A 20,378-nucleotide genomic window follows, 5' to 3' on the forward strand; every position below is an offset into this window, starting at 1 on the left:
CGAAGAGAGGAGAGAGATCTAAAATAGTAAAACAGTTTTCCGCTCAAACTGGACCCCGGCCCCAACAGGAAACAAAATCATGAAGTATTTTATTGTTAAGACAAGAGATGGCAAAAAAAGAAGCCCGTAATTGATGGATCACGATCCAATCAAGCTGAAAAAAAAGGAAAAACTTTAAGCCTTGGACTGCTTAGAGCCACGGAGTTTGGGGTTGGCAGTGCGCTTCTTCTGCTTGCGTGAAGAACCGGTCTCGCCACCCTCGATGAACTTCACCAGCTCGTCGATGCTGCGGTTTTGCATGTTGGGATCAGCGGCGCCAGCGCCAGCGGTCTCAGGAGCGGTCTGGCCGACCTGAGGCTGGACACGAGTGCCCATGGTAGAGACACGGGGGTTGATGTTGACACGGCGCAGGCGACGGGCCTGGATGTCCTTGGCGTGCTTGGCGATAGAGACAGCGTTCTGGGTAAGCTGCTCCAGCCAGGTCTCCGCCTCCTTTGTGTTGCGGTCCTCGGGACCAAGCTGAGCAAGGAAGATGTTATAGGCCTCGCGCATCTTGCCAACAGCAGCCTTGGAGTCCTGGTCCAGGGCCAGAGCTTGGGCCAGCTGGAAGAGGATGGTGGCGGTGTTGATAGACTCCTTGCCGAACAGGTTCTCGCAGACGGTGAGGGAGGCCTCGAACCACTTGCGGGAGTCAGCATACTGCTTCAGGTGTTGCAACATAACTGCGGCGTTGTTCATGGTGGTGATGGAATCGGGGTGGCTAGCACCGTAGATAATCTTCCAGAGATCCATAGCGTGCTTGATATAAACCAGGGCGGTTTTGGTGTTGCCAGAGGCATGCTCGAACAGACTCAGGTTGAGGTAGGCAAGGATAGTGTCGGCAGAGTCGACACCAAGGGTGCGCTCAGTGACTATGACAGCCTTGCGGGCCAGCTCAACAGCAGCCTCCTTCTCATCGGTCTGGTAGTAGAGCATGGAGAGCTGGTGGTACAGCTTGGCAACCTCAGGGTGGAGGATACCGTAGATCTGCTCATGCAGAGAAAGGGATTCCAGAATGAGCTCCTGGCCCAATTGCTTCTGGTTCTGCATAAGAGAGATACGACCAGCCTCAAGGGCCTCCTCTGCCAGAGCACTGCGGGGAGAGGCATCCTTAACAAGGGGCACGATGTTCAGAATATCATCCGCAGAGATGGACACGGCAGGCTTGACCTCAACGGGGGCGCGGCTGGGGGACTTGTTGTCGCCACCCTTCTTCTTCTTCTTGTTCTTGCTGCTGTCATCGTGGCCATTCCCGTTGGCCGCGGGGACGGGGACGGGAGCCTCCTTCACCTGGTCCTTGGAGAAAGCGAACTCGCGGGCACCGAGCTGGAGACCCAGCTTGATGGAGATATCACGCAGAACCTGCATGTGGCGAAGGGAGTTCTCCCAGCTCTTGGCCAGGGAGAATCGGTAACGGACGGTGACCTGCTTCTCGATCTCGGCGCGAAGAGAAGCGGGAGTGACCTTCTCGAAGGAGAGGTCACCTTCGGGGTAGACCTCACGCAGCGACTCGTCAATTTCAGCGCGAGGAGCAGCGTTGACGTCGGCACCGAGCAAGCAGTTCAGCAGGTGAGCGATGCAGGGAGCAACAAATGGAGCCGGGACATTGCGCAGGTACTTGTGAGAGACATGCTTGAAAGCACGAGCGATCATCTCCTGGACCAAGAGGGTGGAAAGAGCCGCAAGGCGAGGGCCCTTCTCGCTGGATAGCTCAGCCAGCTTACCCAGGTAGCGCATGTTGATACCACGCTTGTGCAGGAGCTGAGTCAGGGACTGGCCATCCATGGGGAAGCCAACATCACCATCGTGCAGGTCCTTGACCAGGTCAGGAATGATCTTGGAACGCAGGTGGTCGCAAGCACTGCGGACTTCCTTCTCGTCTTCCGCCCACTGCTTCTTCTCCTCCTCGGTCTGGGGAACCTGGCCGCTGAAGACATCGGGGTTGAGCGAAAGCTGGAATCCGGAGATGTCAACACGCTCCTGGTCGGCAGACTCCTCGGTTTTCTCCTCGGTCTTCTCCTCGGCGCCTTCTTCGGTCTTGCTCTCGGCCTTCTCGGCACGGCGGCGCTCGACCTCGGCCTTCACATACTCGCTCATCTTGCTGCGCCAGTATGACTCAACGAGCTCCAAACGGAGGACTGACATACGGTGAGGGTATACATCGCTACCGTCTTCCTCTTGCCAGGTAGCATCCATGGGGGCCACGCGGTAAAGGTCGAGAACATACTTGCGTCCATCAGTGCCCAAAAGACCCTTAGTCTCAACACTGCCCTCGAGGTCGTGGCGCTTGCCATCCTTGTCCCAGACGGGGTGTTGCTTAACGCGGAGAGCCTTGGAAAGCTTCTCGAAAACAGGCTTGAAGTCAGGGTGGGTAGCCACAACCTCCTTACCCTCAACACCACCGTAGTCGATCTGGTGCTCACCGGGCTCACGCTGCTTGAAGATACCAGGGACAATACTCTGGCCAACAATACGTTTGCCAAGGTAGTCGACAACAATGGTACCGGGGGTGAACAGGCCCGGAATATCGAGCTGGTTCACGGCCTTGATACCCAGAACATCCTTGCCAACGGCAACGCGGGCGGCCTCGTCGCCACCCTCGGAGGTGAAAGTACCAACACCGTCAGCACCGAAGGAGTAGAAGATGTTGTTGTAGACGAAGATCTGAGCCTCACGGGCCTCGGTAGGGTTCAGAGGAGCAACCTCACCACGAGCAACCAGAACGGCACCACGGGCAGCAGCCTCATTGTAATCAGCAAACAGCTTGGAGGTCAGACGCTCGCGGAAGACACGGTCCTGGACAGTCTCGCGAGGCAGCTCGCGGGTAGTCTGGAACTCCTCGTTCCAGTCACGCAGGGTCTCGGCGTTGTCCACGCCAGAGATCAGGTAACTCTCTTGAGAGCGGGTAAGGTCGGGCTGGTGGGCGTTCTGGCTCGATGATACCGGGGCGACGAGCCATGGGCTGTTAGGAATTGCGTTTTGGAAGGGGAATGTGGTCAGGAGGTCCTTCTGGTTGTTGGACTCCTGGAGGGCCTCGAAGGAAGTATTGAAAGAGGCGGACAGCTGGGAGATCAAAGTAAGAAGAGAGTGGGCGCTGCCCTTGATTCCCTTGGGCATGACCTTAGGGAAAGGATCGAATCTGGTGTTGGAGTTCTTGTTGACGAAGAAACCCGACACGTGCGCAGTGATCTGGAACTGCTCGGCCTCGTTGGTGAGGACCTGGAGGTAGAGCAGGTGGCCCTTCTGACGGAGGTGGTAGGGCACCGGGTTCCATGCCGATAGCGAGATGGACTTCACAGTCTTTGGCAGAGGTGATTGGGGCTTCGGCAGGATGGTTTGCAGCGATGAGGGCCCAGTCAGGTTGTACTTGAGCAACGAGTGGTCCTTCTCCGACTCGGCGGCGAGGGCAGCCTCAGCGGAGACATCGTCGTGCAGCGAGAGACCGGCAGAGATACCGTGAAGGCTGTCCACCCGATCACCCGCCGCACCGACAAGCTCCCTCAATCGCACAATATGCATGCGGGCCTCCTTCTCGGTGTAGGGATCCTCCACCAGAGTGATTTCGGAATTCGCCTGCAGGTCCGGCACCTCGGAGAGCTCAATGAAGTCGTTGATGCGAGTTCCGTTGAATTCGAGGTGGAAGCATGTGTACTGGAAAGTGCCAGGCAGCTCGACGATAGATTGGCGGACATCTTGAACCTGTTCTTGGCTGGACACCTACAAGGAAAAAAAGACCCAGAGTCAGATGGTGACTTTCCTTAACTCCTAACAGAGAAAACACTTACCATGACCTGGATCTGGAAAGGATCATGGGGCAGCTTCACGGAGATTTCGAAAAGGCCTTGACACGAGTCAGAAAACCACAGCATCGGATCGTCTCAAATTATGCCACATACCACCAGCATTATCATCCTCCACACCCTCGGGGTGGTCGCCATTGGTTTGTTCCTGGGAAGTCGGGGGAACCTCTATGAAATGGTTAGAAAAATGTATCCTGGATTGCGGTCTACCACGTTGTATGCTGCGATCCCATGTATCGTGTGACCGTGTCGGGGAAGACTTGGAGGAGCGGGCGGACCTTTCGAGTGCTCCAACTCTCCATTGGATTGGGCCATTATGTCTGATTGATTATAAAAGATAGCTCTGGCAAAGTCAATTTGCGATCAACAGCTATCTCACACGCGATGCGTAGTTGAGACGAATGGCAGTGTCGGTGAATGGGAAAAGAGGCGAAGTGAGGACCCGGCGGTGATTGAGAAAGGGGGGAAAAAAAAGGTCGCTATGGTACAGAGAGGAAGCAGGGCAATTGAATCGAAAGTATCCAAAACCCCCGTACCCCAGAAAATTGATGCAAATAGGAAAATCGTCTGGTGAGGAACCGAAGCGGTAGAACGGAGAAAATTTCGCGGGATGCGGCATACCCTCGGAAGTGCTCGGGCGGTGGGTTCAAGTTCGGGGAAACCACCGCGGAGAGCATCTCCACAAAGATGTGTCATGACTTGCGAAATACGGAGGATTGGAGGGAAAGTACTGCAATAGTACCTAGGTAATAGACGACGGTGTTAACAGAATTGAATTGGTTGGGCAATCTCAGAATTAGAGTATCCCATAGCAATGTATTACCATATCAGGTCCCTCGAACCTATAGTAGGTACAGTACTACATAAGGTGTATCCATCCTTGTTTTTGTACTAATAGTTCTAGTCAGAGAGTACTATTTATCAGGCCAGTACTCCGTGCCTATCCAAGTCATGTAGTTCAAGTTGACGTAGGAAGTCCTGGAAGCGGTGTTTCAAGTTATCACGGGACTTGCGCACCGGGTAGCTTCCCGACGGACAAGTTTGCTTCCAAGGGTTGTATACTGTAGTATGGTATACTACTAGGTATACTAAGGTTATTAGCAATTTATCATTGGTATAGGTAATCTAATCAAATATTTACTGTTGATTTATATACGACTTGCCTGGATGCTAGTGCTACCTATCATACACCTGAATGGCGTAATTATTTTTCCTCTCCAGTGTTGACATAGTACTAGTAGTACTGCTACGAGTAGTAGTAGAACCGATACCATCCATTGAAAGTTCAAGTAACCGAGTCAACTTGAACTTACTTCGTACTCGTATATTATTATTTTATATATTATAATAACTACCTCTCGCACTGATACCCTTCTCTGGGAACTGACCACCTCCACGTCACAGCTGAGGAACACGACCGCCAAGCCTATGAGAGCCCTGGATCGATCGAGGCTGGGGACTCCACCGCGACTAAGCCACAACATCTTCTCCCTTCTTCTCTTTCTCTTTCCCTATATCCATTCATTCATTCCTTTGCCCTTTTTCATCAATTCCGGTGTCTCTTGCACACCTTTTTGGGTCATATACCCGTCCATTCTCTTTCCCCAACTCATTGACCCCCCCTGGTGGTGTGGCGCCTGGACGCATTTACCGTCTTACTGGAAGGCCACTGAACCCCTGCTAAGGCCGCGCATTGATCGACCTAACTTGCATCCTGACATAACTGAAAAATAAAATAAACTGAACCCAATCAAAAAAATAACAAGGTCAAAAAAAGTCTCTTTGGCAATCTTTCTTAATTGAAAGTCCAGACTTGGTGTATCCCCACCTAGCCACACCTAAGACTTATAGCCAAGATGCCATGGAATCGGCTCGCGCAGCCTCTGTCTCGCGCTGCTCGGCAAGGTCTACCGAGGCCCTTTAGGTCGTCACCCAAGTTCATTCCATTTACAGTCCGACGATTGAATTCCTCGGATCCAAAGAACACGGGTCAATACAACCCAGACCCGACGGATCAGAATGACTCGGAAGAAGGTAAGGGTCAGGGTCGTAAAAACGATGACCCTACCCTGAAATCAACAATTTTGAAGATGCTAGAGACAGCAGCCACAACCGCCGCGTCTATCGCCATCCTTGGGTAAGTCTGCAGTCTGCCTCGCGTGGTGTAGTCCTAAACTAACTCTTCTCTCCCAGAGCTGCAGGTTACTCGTACCACCAGTACTACAAGTACTTGATCCTAGATAAGATGGATAATGCTTTCAACCCGGGTGACCCTGCCCTCGAAGTTGCAGGCGTTGTATCTGGAAAGCACCAGTATGATCATGAGGAGCATTGGGTTGTACGAGACGAGCAAGTGCGCATTGATGATATCATATCAGGCCGACGTCGTGGCCATTACTATCTAGTGATCGGTGAGAAGGGTACCGGGAAGACATCCATGCTTCTTGAGTCCATGCGCAAGATCAACGGCGATGGATGTGCCATGTTTGAGGCTCATGCCGATCTTGAGATTTTTCGCATTCGACTGGGCAAGGCACTTGATTACGAATTTCATGAAGAGTATGTCCTCATCCGCCCTGTTTGTCTTTAAGGGATTATCTAACATATTGCACAGCTACATTGGGAGCTTGTTTAGTATTCGTGGGCCGCGCGATACTACAGCCCTTTTGGATATTGAGCGAGCTTTCAACAAATTGGAGAAGGTTGCCTTGAGCAGAAGAAAGCTGGGCTCGTCACCTTTGGTTCTTATCATTAACAGCACTCACCTGGTTCGGGATGACCATGACGGCCAGGATTTGCTTGAAATGATCCAACAGCGGGCCGAGCAATGGGCTGCCAGCGGCCTTGTCACAACGAGTAAGTTCCAAGTCCCTTGAATCTATGACGCCAAGGCAACGAATACTCATACCTTCCAACAGTTCTTAACAGCGATGACTACTGGGTATACGAGCGTCTCAAGCGCTATGCGACTCGAATGGAGGTCATTCCTGTTACCGATCTGCCCAAGGACAAGGCTATGACTGCCCTGAAAAGGTATCGCAGTCGGTTCTACGGCGAGAACCTACCATCCAAGATCCTAGAGGAGGTCTACGATAAGGTGGGCGGGCGTCTCTCTTTCTTGAATCGAGTAGCCAAATCCCCCGACATCGTGAAAACTTGCGAGGAGATTTGCCGGGCCGAAAAAACTTGGATCCTCAACAAGTGCTGGATCCTTGGAATGGAGATGGATGATGATGTGATGGACGAGCAAAAGTATTCGGTAAGTGGCTATTCTGGCAGTCACCAACTTAATAGGAGAACATCGCGGCATACTAATATCTAGTCTAGTCTGCTGCCATGGTCCTGGCTAAGGCCTTGGTGGACCGTGAGAAGGAGATGGAAAAGACCTACGACCCCGAGAGAGGTCATATTTTGCCCGAGATCCCTCTCCATGAAGCGCGCGAGATCATGACTCGCGCCGATTTCATTCAAGCCTATGATCACGAGAATATCTTCACCATCGATTCGCGTGCGATGGTACGCGCCGATTCCGTCCCTATGCAGCTCGCATTCCGAGAGATTTGCGCTATTGAAGGATTCGACGATCATCTGGAAGGCACTTTGCAACGTATTGGTGACATTGAGAGCCTCGGTCGCACCAGAGAGCTCACCATTAAGGATCTCTGGAATCAAGGCAAATACCGCATTGTTGTGCGGGATAACAGAGGCAATGAGAGCGGAACAGTAGAATTTGCTGTGGCCGAGAGCGAGAAAGAAGAGTAGAAGTAGGTGGACTTCCCGGGACAACCTTTCTATGTAATTTTTTAGTCACTTTTAATCAAAAAAATACTGCCGAGTTCTTTGATTTCGGAAGTAAATCATAGTTGACCTTGAAATTGGCGGCCGCGACCTTGGAAGCTCCAGTAGTGACATCATCACGCACTCACACCGCATTCCACGCCTGCCTTTTCCCTTCATCGCTGCGTGCCACCTCACTTTTCCTGCATTTACTGCTTGCCATTGAAAGACTGAAGCTCGCTATGGCCCCGAGAAAGAGAATCTCGTCGGTGAATGACCTCGCAATGCCCTCCTCCCAAGTGCGCGACCCCAACGATGCCTTGACAGCAATGGCTCCTTCGCCATCGTTGGCGCGCATCCCCTCACCAGCTCGCTTTGCCCTGGTCGTCTTTGGCAGCTTGATCATGAGCTCCGTTCTATTTACCTTGACTGCAGACGTTACGCAGGGTGATCTTGGTCTGGTCAGCAAGCACCTGGAGGAATGGTGGGAAGTGGGGGGGGCTGGTGGCATGGAAAGCCGCGGAAGTCGGATTGGCCTGGGTTCTTGGTTTTGACAGTACGTGAACCATTTTTGACTTTGGATATGCACAGCAGAGGCAGTTACAGCTCCTCAATTCAAGGATTCGAGCTAACCAGAGTTTTGCGATCGTAGGCTGGGATGTCGCATCATTCCTATTCCTAACCCACCAACCCACCTTCTCGCTCCTCTCTTTCTTCTATGGCGTGCGACCAACTTCGACTCTCGCCTCATATTTGATAACGATTCTTTCAACTGTCGTCCCATTTGCGTTCCTACGTCGACCCACTTCGGTTCACGATCTCTCCCATGCGCCGTCTGGTGCAGTGGCCAACCGAACTATCCTACAGGATACCGCTACTACGATCTATACCATCCTCGCCGCGACTTCGATATTCAGCATTGTGCTATATGGTAGCTATGCATCGTGGCTCCCCGCCCAGTTAGTCGTGCACTTTGAAAGCCTTCCGGACATCAGCGCCGCCCATGCTGGCCCTGCCGGTTTCCCCGCTCTCTTCTTGACGCTCATCCCCTCCGGCTATGCCGTCCGCGACTTTTTGTTCGTCAGCTCAACGGGCCACGCCGAGAATGTCACTGAGGAAGCAGAGCCCGCAAACCGCGAGGACGAGTATTTGATCGTCGATTTCTACCGTAAGACCTGGGGTCAACTATCCGTCAAGACTCGCATCCTTATCTCCCGAACGCTCATTCTTGCGTCCAGCGTTTTGCTCAACACCACTGTGCAAATTGCCGGTACCATCCAAGATGTCTCTATTCAAGGTGCAGCTATCTGGGGCAGTGTCTGGGCCATATCTACTTTAGCTATTGGTGCTACTTTCAGTTGGATCGAAGCTGTGGACGGCGTATGATTTGCGATGTTATAAGCCTGTGATGCAAGGTGTTGATGCCTCTTTAAAATGGCATCTGGCGTTGAACGCGACCGGATTGTGCTTCAAGTTTTGATCCTTTTACCTGGCGTTCTGAATAGATCCGTCGAAAGTTTTCCAGAGGCTATCCCCCCGATTTTATGTCGAGACGATCACCTGTTCTTGCCCATATTGAATCTTATCTTTGCCGTGCGCTTGTCTTTATATCGTGTACTTGTAGTTTTTATTGAGACCTTATGTTACCTCGTGTACCCTAGTCTTTCCTCGCCGGAAATCTTACGATGGTCATTATCTTTAACAATTTGAAAGCTCTGCTATGTTTGGTGTGTGATGCATCTATTTGCGTAACGGGTATATGAAACAAACTCACACTAGTTCTAAAGACTCGGATATACAAGATGAAGTGAAAAATGAGGTCCTCAAACACCATGATGCCGTTCAAAGGAATTGTTTAACTGGACCTCATCAACAGAGGAAGCATCCGGCTTGTTGGAAGAATTCCGGTTTTGAGGAAGAAGCCAACCAGGATGAAGAACGTTGAAAACCGCGACGGCAACAATCATCATAGCACCGTCCAGTGCAATGAAATAGCTCTCGTGGGTAATCAGATAACCCGACCAACCCTGGGACAGCTCGATCGTACGATATATGCTTCTGATATAGATGCAAACCACGGAGAGGATTGTTGCGGCGAAAAGAGGGATAGCGGACCCGGTCAGATTCTGCAGTAGACGGAGACGTATACAGCGACGAACGAAATCCGCGGCGCAGATGACGAAGATGGTTATGGAAAATAGTTGAAAGACGATACCGGCGACCATGGTGTGGGTTCCTGGGGCTGTATTGCCACCGACTTTACCTGCTTGGCCAGAGGCCAAGCCACCACCGATTGCTTGGACGACAAGCGATATCACATCACAGGTGCAGAAGATCCAGAGGTATAGATTTGGTCGGAGGATGGAGGACTCGGGGCCCAGGATTTGAATGAAACGGCCGAGGATGACGTAGATACCGGCGGTGAAGAATGTTGGAGCTAGAAATAGTCGAGTTAGAAGGTTTGGAAGAGTAGTTGTTCTATCATGTGCGACTCACCGATAATTAGGGTGGAAATTTGCATGAGAAACGCCGTCGAGTTGTATGGACACTCGGCGGACCAAGTTCGACCAGCCCATCCGATGACTTCCACGAGGCATCCGATGCTGAATACAGATGCCCACCATGTTCGTGTCCAGCAGAACTGGACTGTGTGTAAGATCATTGAAATTCCAAAAAGAACGCAATAGGCGATTCCGGCCCCAAGGGTTGGGACGTATCCGTAGGACGTGTCGATTCCTTCAATTTTGGCATGACAGCCAATGAATAGGCTTTGTCTGTCCATGGTATTGATATTCAATGAAGTAGTATATGACGAACTCGGAAAGCCTCGGTGGAGTTATATGTCGGCGAAAGAATATGAGGTAATAACAGTAGCATGCGCGTTATTGCCAGTATTATTATTATGAGACGGTGATGCTTCGGATACCGGCGGATATATTGGTGAGCAGTCGTTTGTTTCAAGAGGGCATCAATGGACAAAAATCGAGAACAAAAGGAAGATTCACACAGTAAGATAACGTGCAAAGACTTCGAGAAAAGCTCCGCCAGCTTTTACCCGGGCGAAGTACTTCTCAAAGAGCGTTTATTAGTAGTATCAAGGTTGAACGGCGGCGCTAGCCCTAGGTCAGCGAATCGGCTCGTAAGTTCATGGAAATGGGATGCCGCAAGGTATTTGACTTGAGGCGCCCTCCATTACCTGCAACGGCGTCCGGCCATAAGCCATGCCGACCAACGGGGAAGCCAATCATGACTCGCGATGACTCGCAAAATTCATGCTCGGCGCGGATTTATGCACATAATCCCGACGGGTATACTCCGTAGAGCAGATGGGAAAAAAAATCATTACAAAGTGGGGGTTCAACTACGCAGAAGTGGATCGGCCTCGCCATGCGATGTTGAATTTGTGCCCTATCAGATCCAGCATCAAAGCACAGGAACCATACAAAACCAGGTCTGGGCGGGAGTCGGTCCGAAGAACTGTCCCGCAGCCGTACACTTCACCTTGGCCTCGCAAGATCATCCCTAATAGGTTTAGCGTCAATGAGGATACGAGACAATTTTGTTCTGGTCCGATCCGACAAACCCGTGTCCGTGTCCGACTAATGTCCGTATCTGGACGAGCGATGCGGCTAGGTCTTTTTTCTGTATGTACATGAAATCGGGAGAAGAGGCTCCGAAAATATTTAACTTTAGGCTCATCGGCAGTATCGCACGATTGGGTATCAATATCTCTTGGCCTCGTGTTCCGTTACTTGCTGGCTGATGGCTGATGGCTGATGGTTCACGGCTTCCACCGGTATACAGTAGTATGCCCTGATCCCTTCATGTCCATGCGCCAAATAACCTACTATTTAGTATCTTACTTACTTAGATTCAGTATGGAGTACATTGAGGTTAAGATCAAGCATTTTGTACAAGTAGAATATGTGATCATTGTGGTAGTTCTAATGGATTACTCGGTCTATTGCGAGTATTTGACCAAATCAAGCCACAGATCCAATGCGCACTAAGGAGACCCCAAATGAGTGTTTTTTTCGCTTTTGGCTCCTCTAATAGAGCGAATTTCCACTGATTGTCCGACTCTAGTCCCTATTGTGACCACATCCGTCTACATTGACCCAAAGATGACATATAAGAAAAAGAAAGAAAAAGAAAGAAAAAGAAAGAAAAAGAAAGGAAAGGAAAAGAAGGAAAAGCGAAAAAAAAATAAATCCCAAAAGCCGGCCATGCGTCTCTTCATTTTTCATTTAACACCAAATTGTATGATCCGCGCATCTCATCCAACTAGCATTGCAGCTCGGCAGAAGCGAGTTTGCTTTCGGCTGGTGAGCCTTTTGGCTCTTTTGTGCCTGAGTTGTTGATCGACCGCAAAACAACGGATGGATGGAAGACATTCATCACGAGCATGACCAAGAACATCATCAAGGCATCAAACACGTAAAGAAAAACCTCATGGCTGATCACATAACCGTTGTCCCCTTGGATAAACTCGATGACACGGTAAACAGACCGAATCAAGATCAACACACTAACAGTATATAGTGCGAAGAGGATTCCTTGCCAGTTCCGCGGGATCAACCCACTAGCAAACGAGATCTGGGACTCTTCTGTAGGCGATCGCATGATTCGGCAGTTGAAGATGATAGAAGTCACCAAGAAAGCTCCAAAGAAGACAAGTTGGACACAGAGACCCCCAACAATGATCCACTGGCCCACCACCAGGAGGTTTGCGGATCCACTGCTAGTCATTACGCCACCACCTGGGGAAATGGGAATTAAAGTTAGTTTGGTATAAATCAATAATTAATGGTTCTTCTCTCGTCCTACGTACCTGCCCCTTGGAGGACAAATGAGAGCACATCTCCCATAACGAAGATCTTGGTCATGAATTGAACAGGCACATAGCTCAAATGTTCTCCTTTTAAGGATGTGATGATTCTTCCAAGGACCATATAGATGGATGCCGCGTAGAGGGTCGGTGCCAACAGAATAAATAGAGTCTGCATGGCATATAGTGTAGTCGCTGTTGTATGGAAATGAGAGATGGCACGAGCTGCATAGCCGATAATCTGGACTGTGCTTGAAATTAGAAACTGCCAGAGACGGAACTATCACAGGGGTCGGATTCGGGCTTACATATTCCTCCAACAATGAAAGGGTTGAAGTATTTCGCATGCGTTCTGATTCGCTGGTAAAGATGAAAGGCAGTGGTTAGGAAAAATAACGCAGCGAACAAAACCGCACCGACCAGGGTAGGCGTATATTGGTAAAGTTTGAAGGTAGAAGATGCCATGGCTAAATATGCAAAAGGCTAATTTTGTGGACCTGAAGATCTGACACTTGAAGTTTTGGAGTTCGATTAGAATTGTTGGGTCTGGACTCTACAGGATCTGACAGACAACTCGACCTTTAAGTATTCTGGGATGGCAACATTTTTCCCTAGCAAAGATCTCAATCGGTAAAAAGCTAGATATGATTCTAGGCACCACTGAATGAAGAGTCCGCGGCAAGAATTGGTTCTATGTTTATCTCACTTGTTAAGCTTGTTGTCTGAAGGTTAAAGTAAGTTTTCGGATTCTGGTCCGAACCCGAGTACGAGTCCGAGGGCTTAGAGTTAGCCGCAGCCCGGCCACAATTGCGACAACCCCACTGATGGGCATGATCTTTATCTTCAATACCTGTCTGTGGTTGGTGTAAAAACAGAAATAGATGTGATAGAAATAAAGTTGAAAATTGAAAATTTCGAAAATCCCCAACGGTTGGTTTTCTCATCTGCAGTATACTACGCACACGAATCCTTATTTAACAGAGCGATTTCAAGTGATAGATAATTTCACTTCTATTTTCGTACAAGCCATTCTCTAGATAATTCACTTGGGTAAAAGTCATCTGTTGCCTATATATTGAGTAGCAAGACAAAATACGCACCTAGTCAGAAGGGGGTTATAAGTGATTGCTTGTGTCAAAGGCTAGACTGGGTTAAAAGGCGGCATAGAGAATCCTTTTTTGGGCAAACCTTGAAAATAGGCTCCGCATTTCTCGCATCCACCATCTGTGTTCTAAAGCTGCTACATGCTAGTGCAGGATATCCATAATGTAGGATAGTTGAAGTGGAGACGCATGGACTACTAGATCCAGTAGGATCTCATGAAGTCCGAACCCGAGTTTTGCTCCCACCACTAGGACAAAAATAAGCTTGGCATCCCTCGACTTTTTTGAAGATCAACGTAAAATCAAAGTTAAACAAGAAATTGACAGCTATAGGGTTATTTTCAGCCAATTGGTTATTTTGAAATAGGCATCCACATAGTCCAGGCTTAGCACGGTTGTCGATCTCCAGCCTCGAACCAGCAATGAAGATTTTAAGCCATGGAGAATGCCGAGTGTAAGACTCGAACAGAAATCTCAACCTGGAGACTGACCGCAGCACGCTCCTGAATGCTGATCTTTCCTAAGCCCCTGGCCCTACTAGTATCTGATACTACATGTCTGCCTAAAATCATCGTTGAATACTTTAAAAAGATTTTCGAATGACTGCAATCATTGGAATCATTACAATTATTTGCCAATCCATCACTCATACAACGAATTCTGGCCAAAAATCCTTTCTCTGCGGAGATGGAATCTATGCAATGCGAGCTATACCTATATACACCCAGCTTTCCTCTGGCATTGGTGGCTATCATCATCTTTTCGGTTTTGACGACAATTCATTTCCTCCGCATGACTAGAGCCGGAACATGGAGCGGTGTATACTTTGTCTTTGGGGGTGTTGGTAGGTCCCGAGATCAAAATTACGACACCTAGTACTACCTAGGGTCGTATGAGTTAGTTTGGTTTCTAATCATTCACTACAGCGCAAACATCGGGATATACAGCGCGCTTATTTTCAACACAAAACCCATGCAATAAAGTCGCCTACGGCATCCAATCTGTTTTGCTACTAGTGGGTCCGACTTTGATGATGTTCTCCGTCAATTTGGCCATGATTGAATTTACTCGAGCACTGAAAGCGGAGAGATTCTGTTGGGTTCCGGTCAACTTACAGCGGCCACTATACCTCAGTATGAACACTGTCTTGGCTCTCATTCAAGGCATTGGAGGTATTATGACTGCATCATCTACCAACGTCACGATCATCGCAGCCGGGACTAAAGTCGGAATTGCAATATTCATAATCCAACTGGTATTTTGGCTCTTTACCCTCGCAGAAAACACGTATATAACAATACGTCTGCGCCGTGGGTCGTCAGAGACCAGTCAATCGGCATTCCCTACTTGGAAGTATTGGAGCCAGCTTTTTGGACTTGCAGTTTCTATCATCGCATTGGGTCGTAATATCATGCGATTGACTATGGATGGTGGAATCGAATTTCTTCTCGTCAACGAGTGGACATCATATGCATTTGATGGCTATCAAATGGCGGTGGTTCTGGGGGTGTGGGCGATCTGGTACTTACCAGGAAAGTGCCGAGATGTATCAGAAATGACGCCTCATAGTATGAGCCTCTATAGACTCCATACCAGAGGCTCAGACGAGACATGATAGGATGCAGGGAAGAGAAGACAGACTCCGCAGAGAGAGATACGAAACTTGCTGAAATGCACTTAGTTCTTAATTAGGTATCGCTTAATGGAGCCCCAGGAGAGTGAAAACTACATTTGAATTGCTCTATCTGAATGTTGGCATAGCGTACATCTCATCCGGATCTAGAAATTATATTAGCTTGAAGGGAACTCCGACTTAAAGCTGGATTATATAGTAAATCCAAAACATCAACTTACCCTCTTGGTGTTCGATTATGTACTTCCTGGTCTGAACAATATTATGCTGGAACTCAATATCTAGTTCATGCTGACGGATGCGAACTTTTTCGTTGTACTTTCCCGCACCACGTACAGCCGCTTGCGCAACGTGGTAGCGTGAGGTGCGATTCACTAGCATCATATCGAAGGGAGTGGTCGTGCTACCCTCTTCTATGTATCCTGCAATTGAGACTCGTTCAAGTCGGGGCCGACCAAATAATAGCCCCTTCATTTCAGCCGGGTAGCCATGGTAGTTGATATGGATGGACCTATCCTCGGTGAAAAGATTGTCGAATGCCTCCAACTTCAGCGCATGAGGATGTTGTCCTTCGTTACCAAGAATCATAAGATCAGTCACATTGACCACGCGGATACGGAGCGATGGGATACGCTGTCGTAGAAGTGCAGCAGCTTGAATAACTTCAAACATGAGCTCAACACCAATACCCACTAGCACCACGTCGGGATTTAGTCCGTCATCTGTGCTACAGAACTTCCAGATAGACGCTCCTGTCCGGCAATGATTTTCTGCTTCCTCCGGCGTCAGGTATACGGGTGTCGGCTGTTTGGAACCAATCATCAGATTGACATAATCTTTTGACTTCAAGCAGTGGTGGATCGTCGTGAGGAAGGTATTTGCATCTGGTGGCAGATAGACGCGAGCAGCCGTATGTTTCAGATTAAGGACAGACCCGATGAACGAGGGATTTTGATGGGAGAATCCATTGTGCTCCTGGCGTGTCCAAGTGCTGGTCTCGATATAGTTGATACTGCTGATGGGATTACGCCATTGGGTTTCCTTAGCCTGGCCAGTAGATTAGTGAACGAGTCAAGAAGAATAGCACGGATGAACTAACTATCCCAGTGAACTTGGCGTACTGCACCATCATAGTGTGAATGATATTGAGGAAACTCTCATACGATGGAAAGATACCCGTGCGACCAGTCAGGGTATACCCCTGCAGGAAACCCTGACACAAGTGTTCACTGAGAACCTCAACTACCCGACCCCCACGTGCATTGGCAAATTCATCCCACTGGAAGCTGCGGTTGGTACTCTCAAAGACAGCGTCAAGCTTGTTGCTCTCCAGCTCATCAGGTGAGAAGAGTCGAACATTGCGGGGGTTCTGGATAAATGTCTCATTGATGAATCTGCCGACTGCTTTCATGGCGCTCTCATCCGTCCCCTTTTTGGCGCAAAGTTTTTGCCAGTCTGGAAGCTTCGGTGCGATGTAGCTGTTGTAAGACTCAATGCGCTGGCCCAACTTCTTCGAATTATTGGTTGGGATAACGGATTTGATCTCGTCAACAACGTCGCCTGTCTCTGTGAAAAGCTCCCGGGGTTGATAACTAGAAAGCCAGCTCTGTAGGAGGCGTAGCTGCTCTTTATCGGTCTTGGCCTTTGGCAATGGTACTTGATGGGAGTGAAAAGAACCTTCGATAAAGTGACCATCAAGTTGCTTAGGTCCGGACCATCCCTGTAAAGCGGTATCAATTTCCAAGTTCTTCGAGCACTCTTTGTGTAAACTTACCTTTGGGGTGCGTAAAACAAGCATTGGCCACCTGGGCTTAAGAATCGGCTTATCAGATCGAGCAGCATGCTGTATCTTATGAACTTGGTCCACAGCCCAGGCCATCGAGTAGTGTAGATCTGTGTCAATATCATTAATATTTTCCACAATGCGGACCTGGTATCCGTATCCAGAAAACAGGGCCGCGAGCTCTTTGTTATCCATGCAACCGAATATCGTGCGCTCGCTAATTTTGAAACCATTCACGTGAAGGATGGGTAGAACAGCCCCAGATTCTTTGGGATCTAGGTATTTTATTGCATGCCAAGAGCTGCACTAGTCAGAAATTGTAACCATGAGTATATGAAAGACAGAACTTACGTAGCTGTGGGACCGGTTTCAGCTTCGCCATCTCCAATAACACAAGGAACAATAAGATCGGGGTTATCCATGGCAGCACCAAAGGATACAGCCAAGGCATACCCCAGTTCGCCACCTTCATGAATAGCTCCAGGCGTTTCAGCATTGATATGACTGAGAAACGGTTAGATCGTTCGAGGAGTGAGATGACATCGTAGAGGTGCCAACCTTGGGAGCCCGGCCGTTGTGCTAAATGAGGATATCAAATTGTGAAGACCTTGAGAGTCCCGAGAATACTTTGGGTAGAACTTCTCCAGGGAGCCTTCCAGCCATAGGGAGGCCAATATTGCAGGGGCGCCATGTCCTGGGCCAACCACGTAGAGCATATCAAGGTCCCTTGTTTTGATCAGATAATTGAGGTGAGAATACACCAAAATCAGACCAGGACATGTTCCCCAATGTCCTAAGTAGACTGTATAAGTATATCATGTAATGGTAGGTGGGGAGGTAGAAGATGTGCTCACCAAGCAATCGAGGCTTGATATCATCAGCGGTGAGGTCTCTCTTTAAAAGAGTGTTATCCCGCAAAAATATCATCGCTACAAATTAGCCGTTTTTTTTTTGAAAAGCTATTTTTTATAACAAAGGGGAAGATTGAATTGATTTACCTGCTGCGATGTACGAGGCTGCTTTCCGGAATTTCAACAAGACATCGCATGCTTCTTGATTAAGAGTTTCTGAGGGAAGCCGAACCTCCAATTTCTCTAAACATTCAGGCAAGTGCGAAGGTAACGGCGCCGGATTTGGATGGTCGATGACTTCGCCGGGCATAGTTGCGAGTGGTTATGGGGAGATGGAGCTGTCTCCGATGGTACGATATGATCGGCACGGGAGCGACGGGGCCCAACGGGATCCGCACGAAGTATAAAATTTCAATGTAGATGGAAGTCACAAGGCAACCGATTGATTGAGTGGTCGATTGTTGAGGATTGAGGAATGTGAAAACAAAGCTAGGCGCATGTATCAGACAATTACCACATCCATGGGTCATGCCATGGGTCTGGCCATAAGCGGTTGATAGGGGGGGTATTTTACCCGCCTTTTTTTTCCTCCGGTCGACGTCACAACGGCCATCCTGACATCACCTTCACAACCCCGGTCGCCCAACCAGACTCAAGTTGAAACCGCTCCTCACCTCATTCTTGCGACAGCGAGTTGTCTTACCTGCCTGCCGTATCACTGCCATGGCCAAGTCTATTCTGGCCGTCAACGCTGGCTCGTCCTCGGTTAAGGTGACCTTCTATACGTTCACGAACCCCCCCACGCGCTATCGCCGACGCGCAAGTGTCCGGCATCACAGCACCACCTGCCACCTTCAAATACCAGCGAGGTGAGTTCAAACAGAAGGAACAACCACAGGAAAACTTAGGCACTCCACAGGATGCCTTCAAGTACATCCTCCAGCGCTGCTTCAGCGATCCCGAATTATCCGAGGTCGCCAGCGACAATGATCTCGCGTATATCTGTCATAGAGTCGTCCATGGCGGCGACTATTGTAAAGAGATTGAGATAAACGACGATACGCTTCATCGTCTCGAGGCACTAGAAGACCTGGCACCGCTGTACGTGGAGGAAACAACCCAGCATAACTTCGAGATGTATATTGACAATTTCTTTGGGGCAACAGACACAACTTCTCCGCACTAGAAATTATTCGACTATGCAAGAAAGAGCTTCCAAGTGTGGCAAGCATAACATTTTTTGATTCGGCCTTCCATCAGACCATGCCTCTTCATGTGAAGACATACCCAATTAACCAGCAAATCGCTAAAGCTAATGGACTGCGCAAGTACGGATTTCACGGAATCAGTTACTCTTTCATTCTTCGCTCCGTGGCTCAATTCTTGGGCAAGCCGGCGGAGAAAACCAATTTGATTGTTATGCACATTGGAAGTGGAGCTTCGATCTGTGCGATCAAGGACGGCAAATCCATCGATACCTCGTGAGATACCCACCTTGACGGAACCAGGAGGACTCAACGCTAACAGACAAATAGAATGGGCCTCACGCCCCTGGCAGGCTTGCCTGGGGCGACACGAAGTGGAGATATCGATCCCTCGTGAGTCAAATCTCAGAGTGTTGATGGTAGATCTTCGTGCGGGTAGTAAGGCTGACTGTCCTCGTTTTTGCAGTTTGGTTTTCCACTATACAAACGAGGCTGGGAAATTGAGTCCCGCGAGCACCAAGGACATGCATCTGAGCACGGTAAGAAGTTAGCCCATTCCTCGTCTTGCTTCGCCAACTAACTTGCGGCGTCATAATTAGGCGGAGGAAATTCTGAACAAAGAATCAGGATGGAAGGCTTTGACCGGAACCACGGACTTCTCGCAAATTGCTGTTGAAAATCCGCCTTCGGAGGCCCACAAGCTTGCCTTTGATATCCTTGTTGACCGCATCTTGGGATATATTGGGAACTACTACGTCAAGTTGGGGGGCGAGGTCGATGCACTCGTCTTTGCCGGCGGCATTGGCGAGAAGAGTGCGTTATTGCGGCGAATATTGGCCGAGAAATGTCACAGTCTAGGCGTGGCGATTGACTCCGACGCTAATGGCAAGGGGGTGGAAGAGGATCAGATCGTGAAGGATATCTCCAAGGGCGGCGGTAAGGGGCCCCGCACGCTGATTTGCCAGACCAATGAACAGGTGAGTCAATCTCAAGACGGGGAGAAGCTTAAGAGGCTGTTTGCTAATCGGACATTCGCAGTTCGAAATGGCATACCACATCGTCAGCTCGCGGTCGTGATTTCCGGTTAGATGAGTCGATTTCAACAGAGCGACTAAAGGACACCGACAGCACACTCATACGATTGTTGAATATGGCCTGTACATATTAATTCCAAAACCAGATGTGACAGGTTCACATTAAGACTTCTTTTTGGGTGTTTTGTGAAAGGTACTCCGTACATGACTGGTGTAAAAGCAATCGACGCGTCAAGAAATGTAGTGTCTTGTAATAGGGTTCAGGAACGCAGCGCACAGTTCGTCAACATTTTGCGCCTCACAGAAGTCCCAGTCTCTTTTCTTT

General features: G+C 49.2%; 8 protein-coding genes across 8 annotated transcripts; 4 read left to right on the plus strand and 4 right to left on the minus strand.

Annotated features, from left to right (window-relative positions):
* Positions 1 to 174: 174 nt before the first annotated feature.
* On the minus strand, positions 175 to 4,154 carry N7533_007296 (translation initiation factor 3 subunit CLU1; the record flags this gene model as incomplete). Its single annotated transcript, XM_057103946.1, has 4 exons — positions 175 to 3,756; positions 3,825 to 3,880; positions 3,936 to 4,007; positions 4,118 to 4,154. The coding sequence occupies 4 exons, from the start codon at positions 4,152 to 4,154 to the stop codon at positions 175 to 177; spliced, it is 3,747 nt and encodes a 1,248-aa protein (XP_056958903.1).
* A 1,541-nt stretch (positions 4,155 to 5,695) lies between these two features.
* N7533_007297 (ATP-binding protein) lies at positions 5,696 to 7,601 on the plus strand (the record flags this gene model as incomplete). The annotated part of the gene is made up of 5 exons (XM_057103947.1): positions 5,696 to 5,976; positions 6,033 to 6,398; positions 6,454 to 6,695; positions 6,758 to 7,098; positions 7,167 to 7,601. 5 exons carry the CDS (start codon positions 5,696 to 5,698, stop codon positions 7,599 to 7,601), a joined length of 1,665 nt encoding a protein of 554 aa, XP_056958904.1.
* Positions 7,602 to 7,900: 299 nt separating this feature from the next.
* On the plus strand, positions 7,901 to 9,002 carry N7533_007298 (uncharacterized protein; the record flags this gene model as incomplete). The annotated part of the gene is made up of 2 exons (XM_057103948.1): positions 7,901 to 8,156; positions 8,269 to 9,002. 2 exons carry the CDS (start codon positions 7,901 to 7,903, stop codon positions 9,000 to 9,002), a joined length of 990 nt encoding a protein of 329 aa, XP_056958905.1.
* Positions 9,003 to 9,439: 437 nt separating this feature from the next.
* On the minus strand, positions 9,440 to 10,398 carry N7533_007299 (RTA1 domain-containing protein; the record flags this gene model as incomplete). Its single annotated transcript, XM_057103949.1, has 2 exons — positions 9,440 to 10,053; positions 10,113 to 10,398. 2 exons carry the CDS (start codon positions 10,396 to 10,398, stop codon positions 9,440 to 9,442), a joined length of 900 nt encoding a protein of 299 aa, XP_056958906.1.
* Positions 10,399 to 11,900: 1,502 nt separating this feature from the next.
* Positions 11,901 to 12,909, minus strand: N7533_007300 (RTA1 domain-containing protein; the record flags this gene model as incomplete). Its single annotated transcript, XM_057103950.1, has 3 exons — positions 11,901 to 12,376; positions 12,448 to 12,690; positions 12,753 to 12,909. The coding sequence occupies 3 exons, from the start codon at positions 12,907 to 12,909 to the stop codon at positions 11,901 to 11,903; spliced, it is 876 nt and encodes a 291-aa protein (XP_056958907.1).
* A 1,325-nt stretch (positions 12,910 to 14,234) lies between these two features.
* On the plus strand, positions 14,235 to 15,162 carry N7533_007301 (uncharacterized protein; the record flags this gene model as incomplete). The annotated part of the gene is made up of 2 exons (XM_057103951.1): positions 14,235 to 14,391; positions 14,474 to 15,162. 2 exons carry the CDS (start codon positions 14,235 to 14,237, stop codon positions 15,160 to 15,162), a joined length of 846 nt encoding a protein of 281 aa, XP_056958908.1.
* A 126-nt stretch (positions 15,163 to 15,288) lies between these two features.
* On the minus strand, positions 15,289 to 18,124 carry N7533_007302 (putative phosphoketolase; the record flags this gene model as incomplete). The annotated part of the gene is made up of 8 exons (XM_057103952.1): positions 15,289 to 15,326; positions 15,402 to 16,227; positions 16,280 to 16,900; positions 16,955 to 17,264; positions 17,315 to 17,467; positions 17,522 to 17,756; positions 17,818 to 17,892; positions 17,962 to 18,124. The coding sequence occupies 8 exons, from the start codon at positions 18,122 to 18,124 to the stop codon at positions 15,289 to 15,291; spliced, it is 2,421 nt and encodes an 806-aa protein (XP_056958909.1).
* A 413-nt stretch (positions 18,125 to 18,537) lies between these two features.
* N7533_007303 (uncharacterized protein) lies at positions 18,538 to 20,096 on the plus strand (the record flags this gene model as incomplete). Its single annotated transcript, XM_057103953.1, has 7 exons — positions 18,538 to 18,639; positions 18,698 to 18,915; positions 18,981 to 19,295; positions 19,350 to 19,412; positions 19,486 to 19,558; positions 19,619 to 19,996; positions 20,058 to 20,096. The coding sequence occupies 7 exons, from the start codon at positions 18,538 to 18,540 to the stop codon at positions 20,094 to 20,096; spliced, it is 1,188 nt and encodes a 395-aa protein (XP_056958910.1).
* Positions 20,097 to 20,378: the final 282 nt, after the last annotated feature.

This window comes from Penicillium manginii (assembly GCF_028828005.1).
Source record: "Penicillium manginii strain IBT 31320 chromosome Unknown utg000005l:1.0-5665137.0:1.0-5668048.0, whole genome shotgun sequence".
NCBI lineage: Eukaryota > Fungi > Ascomycota > Eurotiomycetes > Eurotiales > Aspergillaceae > Penicillium > Penicillium manginii.